The sequence below is a fragment of the Macrobrachium nipponense genome, chromosome 33 (assembly GCF_015104395.2).
Source record: "Macrobrachium nipponense isolate FS-2020 chromosome 33, ASM1510439v2, whole genome shotgun sequence".
Lineage (NCBI taxonomy): Eukaryota > Metazoa > Arthropoda > Malacostraca > Decapoda > Palaemonidae > Macrobrachium > Macrobrachium nipponense.
Window position 1 is genome coordinate 12,392,410 of NC_087219.1, and position 7,500 is coordinate 12,399,909.

Genomic DNA, 7,500 nt, shown 5'->3' on the forward strand with positions numbered 1-7,500 from the left:
TTAAAAGAAGAAAGGTCCAGTGGGCAACACTTAGCCCGCAAAAAAATGAAAGATGCTTCGGTAACCGGTCCTTGAATCATCCAAAGTCGATATATTTTTTGTCACGATTGGTCGCTTCCTAATATGCTCTCCTCTAAAGATTAAGATTCGCTCTCTCTCTCTCTCTCTCTCTCTCTCTCTCTCTCTCTCTCTCCAGGATGCTCGCCATCTGTAACTCAGTCTTCTCTTTGCCTGCCTTTCTGTCGCTACGTAATCTTTTAAGTATTTTGCAAATAATAAATATTATTCCTTTGATTCATTTCCTTGTAATTTTTTCTTTATGGTCGATTTTGAAAACATTCACCTTTATTGCTCTCGGTCTTCCATTTTTCAGTTTTCTGTAAAGAAAACTATTGTGTGGCTTTGTCTGTCCGTCGATACTTTGTACTGTCTGCCCTCAGATCTTGAAAACTACTGTGGCTAACTTTAACTTTAAATAAAATAAAAACTACAGACCCTAGAGGGCTGCAATTAGGTATGTTTGATGAGTGGAGGGTGGGCGATCAACATACCAGTTTGCAGCCCTCTAGCCTCAGCAGTTTTTAAGATCTGAGGGCGGACAGAAAATGAGCAGACGGACAGACAAATAGCCATTTTATAAGGGGTCTTATAAGAAAAAATCATGAAGGGTAAGGGCACTGACCACCTGCTGAAGTAAAGGTCGGGTTAAGCATAACATAAATTAACCAGACCACTGAGCTGATTAACAGCTCTCCTAGGGCTGGCCCGAAGGATTAGATTTTTATTTACGTTGCTAGGAACCAATTGGTTACTTAGCAACGGGTCTTACAGCTTATCGTGGGATCCGAACCACATTATATCGAGAAATGGATTTCTAATCACCAGAAATACATTCCTCTCGTTCGGCGCTGGCTGCAGCTTGGAGCGAACTCTGGCTACCAGATCACTCGGTAGGCGAGTACGCAAATAGACTCATCCAGCGAAGAACTTGGGTCAGGTTAAGGGCGATAAAAACTGACCATGTTTTCCCTTTCTTGAAAAAATGAAATGGAAAAAATTTCATTGTCCGAAACGATCCTAAAGTTATTATCACTGAGGCAGACAAAGGGTGTTCATCAAGAGAGATCTTCAATTTAATTAAACTATTTTAATCGATTTTCTTGGCTATTTTCTTATATAGTTTCGCCTTTACTGCAGTAGTTCGTTTTCCTTATGGAGGTTTTGTTTTTATGGTATTTTTACGTGACTTCCGAACCACGTGGAGAGTGGATTTCTATCACCAGAAATACGCATCTCTCACTCCTCAATGGAATGGCCGAGAATCGAACTCGCGACCACCGACGTGGGACGCCAACACCATACCAACCACGCCACTGAGGCGCTCCTTATGGAGGTGCTTCGTCTACTGGGACCATTTGCCTTGTAATATTTTACTTTCCCAGCACGAGTTCGAGACCGAATAATTTTAATAATAACAATAACTCAAGGATTTTATCTTTTACATCATTATAATGACGAACCTAATCACATAAGCTGCATGGGCCAAAGCAATCATTTTCTCCCATTACATGTTTTTAATACCCGTTAGTGATTTTTCTGATAACTGTTAGTGTTTTTTCTGATACTCGTTAGTGATTTTTCTGATAACTGTTAGTGATTTTTCAGATAAATGTTAGTGATTTTTCTGATGTCAGTGATTTTTCTGATACTTGTTAATAATTTTTCTGATACTTGTGATTTTTCTGATATTTGTTAGTGATTTTTCTGATAAATGTTATTGATTCTTCTGATAACTGCCAGTGCTATTTCTGATAAGTGTTAGTGATTTGTCTGATACTTGTTAGTGATTTTTCTGATAAATGTTATTGATTTTTCTGATACTGTTAGTGATTTTTCTGATACTTGTTAGTGATTTTTCTGATAAATGTTATTGATTTTGCTGATACTTGTTAGTGATTTTTCTGATACTTGTCAGTGATTTTTCTGATAAATGATATTGATTCTTCTGATACTTGTTAGTGATTTTTCTGATACTTGTTAGTGATTTTTCTGATAAATGTTAGTGATTTTTCTGACACTTGTTAGTGATTTTTCTGATGAATGTTATTGATTTTTCTGATACTTGTTAGTGATTTTTCTGATAAATGTTATTGAATTTTCTGATACTTGTTAGTGATTTTTCTGATACTTGTTAGTGATTTTTCTGATAAATGTTATTGAATTTTCTGATACTTGTTAGTGATTTTTCTGATAAATGTTACTGATTTTTCTGATACTTGTTAGTGATTTTTCTGATAAATGTTATTGATTTTTCTGATACTTGTTAGTTAGTGATTTTTCTGATTTTATTGATTTTTCTGATGCTTGTTAGTGATTTTTCTGATACTTGTTAGTGATTTTTCTGATAAATGTTATTGATTTTTCTGATACTTGTTAGTTAGTGACTTTTCTGATACTTGTTAGTGATTTTTCTAATAAATGTTATTGAATTTTCTGATACTTGTTAGTGATTTTTCTGATAAATGTTATTGATTTTTATGATACTTGTTAGTGATTTTTCTGATACTTGTTAGTGATTTTTCTGATAAATGTTATTGATTTTTCTGATACTTGTTAGTGATTTTTCTGATACTTGTTAGTGATTTTTTTTATAAATGTTATTGATTTTTCTGATACTTGTTAGTGATTTTTCTGATACTTGTTAGTGATTTTTCTGATAAATTTTATTGATTTTTCTGATACTTGTTAGTGATTTTTCTAATAAATGTTATTGAATTTTCTGATACTTGTTAGTGATTTTTCTGATAAATGTTATTGATTTTTCTGATACTTGTTAGTGATTTTTCTGATACTTGTTAGTGATTTTTTTTATATAGGTTATTGATTTTTCTGATACTTGTTAGTGATTTTTCTGATACTTGTTAGTGATTTTTTTTGATAAATGTTATTGATTTTTCTGATACTTGTTAATGATTTGTCTGATACTTGTTAGTGATTTTTCTGATAAATGTTATTGATTTTTCTGATACTTGTTAGTGATTTTTCTGATAAATGTTATTGATTCTTCTGTTAACTGTCAGTGCTCTTTCTGATACTTGTTAGTGATTTGTCTGATACTTGTTAGTGATTTTTCTGATACTTGTTAGTGATTTGTCTGATACTTGTTAGTGATTTGTCTGATAAATGTTATTGGTTTTTCTGATACTTGTTAGTGATTTTTCTGATACTTGTTAGTGATTTTTCTGATACTTGTTAGTGCTTTTTCTGATAAATGTTATTGATTCTTCTGATAACTGTCGGTGCTTTTTCTGATACTTGTTACTGATTTTTCTGATAATTGTTAAGTGATTTTTCTGAAACCTGTCAATGATTTTTCCGATAATTGTTAAACATTTTTCTGATGTTAGTGATTTTTCCGAGAACTTATTGGTCACATTGTCTCATGGGCTTTCTGAAAAATCCCCCTATGTTTGACTGCCTAACCATCTAAGCCTGAGTACTCTAATGATCATAAATCAATATGAGAACTATTGCTGAAACTGACTTTTCCACCGTTCTTCAAAGAAGATTGTGGTATTTAGTCTCATATAAAATTTAAAAAAACCAAGCACTGCTCTAATTACGTAACTATTACCGCGATGGAGTATCTCTCTCTCTCTCTCTCTCTCTCTCTCTCTCTCTCTCTCTCTAAGGTCGCTTCTTCCCTGTTGATGATGACCAGGAAGGGCGGGGTTCAAGCGTAGGCGTCTGGATAAACGGATCCTACATTTTTGCCTTCGATTTTCTTTCCAGTTTAAAGATGTCTTCGAATTTACTTGGCTATTTTCCACAACAAATAGAAAAATAAACCAGAATTTTTAGCCGAGAAGAACTAATATTACTTTTGCAATTACGTATTTTTGGTTCGACATCGGTTTCCGTCCCACCTTCGTTATGTAAGCGTCACAAATTCTAATCTGGAGAAGACCGAAACTTTCAGTCAAGGTCGCACATTATAAGAGGAGTTCAATTGGCTCTGCAGAGCGAGTGACGTCACGAGGTAAGGCTGGGTCCTGCTTGCAAAATATAATTTGTTTTTTATTCCATGTTATCGAGGGCTGATGAGTCTTTACCCCTTCCCTTGAAATATATTTTATTTTATATCATTCGCCTACTATTCTGTTATAGCTATTCTGACGAATATAAAAAAATATATATATATATAAAATCGAAGGCATTTGTTTGCAAAGAGGCAACGCATCAGAAGGACGTGTGGTCACTGTCAGGCATCGGGGTATAAAAGGTCTTCCCACCTTCGGCCTGGCATCAGTCGCCCTCAAGACTCCAAACCCACATCACCATGAAGGTCGTGGTAAGTTGACAGTCTTCTTGTTCTCCTTTCGACTTAATGCTCTTTATTTCCTTTGATACTTTTGATAATACAACTTTCCTAAGGTACGTATTTAGGTAGTAGATATCTTTTACTTTACTATCCTACTCGCTTGAGCTTTGATGCCTGGAAGTGTCTTTCAGTTACAATATTTTGGTTTTATTTCGAAATAGTGACTTTGCTTAAAGGGGACAGAGTCCACTAAGGTCAAAATATTTAAGAAATGATGTATCTACTTCATTAGATGCTATTACGGAGAGCGACGACTGGAGAGCCTCACACGATTCAGATGTCGATTACGAAAATCATTATTACTACTTGTGGTAACATTAGCATCATTAGTAACAGTGACAGCAGCAGTATTGGTTAAAGTAATAGCGACAGTCTTAGTAACAGCAGGTAGGTTGTTGTTAGTGACGAAAATAAAATAGTGCCCAGAGTGGAAAGCGAGAATCAGAGACTGGAGAAGACGAAGGTATAGCAACAAACAGTAAACAAAAGAAACTCTTTCACAGAAAAATGAGCAAAACACGATAAATGAGGTTGCAGATATAGAGGCAATTTGTAAAGTACGTTGACATTGAACAAGACGTTAGATATTCAGCATTATACCCACAATACGTTAAGCAACATATTTATTTCATACTTGTATATTCTAAGTCATTATCTCTCATATTTTCTTCCAGTTTTCAATCTTCTCACTACTCTCTCCATCCTATACCCAGTATCTCCTATTTCAGAAAGGGCCACCAACATTTTGGAATTATATTCCCATTTTCCATTCCAGTTCCTGTTCGCTCTGGTGGCTGTGGCTGCTGCCATGCCCACTGCTGACCCCGAGGCTGACCCTCAGCTTCTCCTGACCTCCCCCCTGACCTACACTTACCCCTTGGTCAAGCCCCTGGAGGTCAAAACCAAGAGCGTCCCTCTCGTCTACTGTAAGTGACAGGAAGAAGGTTCAAGTCATTGAGCATAAACAATCTTTCCTTCGTTGTACTTTAATCATTTTGAGCCAATGCTTTATTTATTCATTAATTCACATATTTATTTATTTATTTATTTATTTATTTATTTATTTATTTATTTATTTATTTATTTATTTATTTATTTATTTATTTAATTATTTATTTATTTATTTATTTATTTATTTATTTATTTATTTATTTATTTATTTATTTATCTATTTATTTATCGATTTACTTATTTATTTATTTATCTGTTAATTTATTTTTGGATCATTTTTTACTTCATTCTGTAAAGTATTTTTGGGAGACCTTTCAGCGAATCACTTAAATAAACAGTTATTATTTTCTTTTACTTATATATTCATGTTTTTTTTGACCAGAAAGGAGACATTTGAATACGCTTCCCATAACGAGGAGACTGTTGCAATATAGATGCATTTTGCAGTGGCTAATTAGGCGATTCTTCTTATATTGTATGATGGCACTCCCTTCCATTTACATAATTATCATTATAATCTGCAGGTGTGGTATTACTGAGCATAATGACATCTTACTTTCCTCTTCTTCCTTTTGAACAGCCTCTGGCCTCCCCCTGTCCTACTCCTTCGGAACCTACCCCTACGCAGCCTACCCCTACAACTACTTCCCCTACTCCTACCCCCTGGTGGTCAAGGCTGCCGAACCCGCAGCAGCTGAGCCAGCTGTCGAGGAGGCTTAAGAAGGACCTGCTGCTGCTCTCAGACCTCCAATATGCTGCCGAAGGACTCCAACGCCTCTCAGTCCTTTGTGGTTCCCCTGAAGAGGAGTCTCACAGGATATCTTGGGAAGAAAGTCCTGCCATTTCAGAAAGCAAATGAAGGTCAGAGTTTGTTGAGAATTCTTTCCCTAGGGAGGAGTTCCAATAATGTCTCCTTCGAAGTCTTCGTTGGCAGGACTCGATTTCTGGAAGGATTCTAGCCATCGGCAGCATTGTTGGAACCTTTGTGGTGACGTCATCGTGGCTTCTGTTTCTGATGTCTTCGACTTCTATGTTTCATTCCAGTTTCATTTTTAGTTTCATTAAAAATGTTTTTGAAATTTTGTGCTAATTCTGTCTTATTAGTGGGGCGTAAATTGTGCAGCTTTTTCACATTAGCGTCTACTGAAAGGCATACGTTGATTCATGATTTCTTTATTGATTAAAATGAAACGAAAATGCAGTTGTGGTCTTTATTTTAAATATTCCTTATTTCCTGGAACTATCAGTTAAGGTTGAAAAGAAAATTTCACGACTGTTGCTCAAACTGAAGATATTTAAATTTGGTTTTCATTGGATAAAGAAAATTATTTTTTGCAAGAGTTTATTTTAAACTTGAAACTGAAAAAAAAATAAAATAGATGATAAATTATTCTTTCTAAAGGATTTCGCAGTTTGAAAACAAATACAAAATTTTAATAATCAAAAGAAAAATAGATTTTATTTTCTAGTTGCATAAATATAACGGTTATAATAGTATTACTGGACTGCTAATGCCAGGTATATATGGGTTGGAGTCTACATCAAGAAGAAACAAGGCGTGACCCGACCTCCAGTTTACTCGGGTCGCATGCTAAAATCTACGCTCAAAGAGAGCGTTGTTTCACCAACGAAATTTAGAATAAATACGCTATATTTTTATTAGAAACCATTTTTCTTTACAGTTTAACATCCACATTATTTAATATTTGCATTTTAATTTTAATAAATAAATAATGATCCTATTCTAAAATTCCTGTATCTTTAACTCAACGCAAAACACCTTTTTCAGACCTTTTAGGCTTTCCTGCCCCCACCCCACCCCACCCCCGACCCCAGAAAAGAACAAATACAACAAGCAAACAACAATAAAGTGATTTGTTGGCTTACTCCCCGAGTAACCGAAAATTGGAAGTTGATGGCGTGAATAATTTCAAATACCTTTTTCAAGTCTTTTTAATTCTACGGAAATACAGATATATAATCAATATGTTTTTGAATATAAGCGAAAATAAATTCTTGTGTCCTATACCTTAAAAGAGAAATTTTAGTTAAAGCTTGCTTTAAAATCATTATTCATCACAATTCCAGGAATAATGAGTACAATGCACTGACAAATAAACAATGCACGAATAACAGTATAATGACCAATTCATTTTAATCCCGCATTC

At 34.6% G+C, this 7,500-nt stretch overlaps 1 protein-coding gene across 1 annotated transcript; it reads left to right on the forward strand.

Annotated features, from left to right (window-relative positions):
* The first annotated feature begins 4,209 nt into the window (after window positions 1-4,209).
* LOC135202942 (uncharacterized) lies at window positions 4,210-6,533 on the forward strand. The gene is made up of 3 exons (XM_064232427.1): window positions 4,210-4,351; window positions 5,157-5,307; window positions 5,913-6,533. The coding sequence occupies exons 1-3, from the start codon at window positions 4,340-4,342 to the stop codon at window positions 6,050-6,052; spliced, it is 303 nt and encodes a 100-aa protein (XP_064088497.1). The 5' UTR covers window positions 4,210-4,339; the 3' UTR covers window positions 6,053-6,533.
* The last annotated feature ends 967 nt before the right edge of the window (window positions 6,534-7,500 follow it).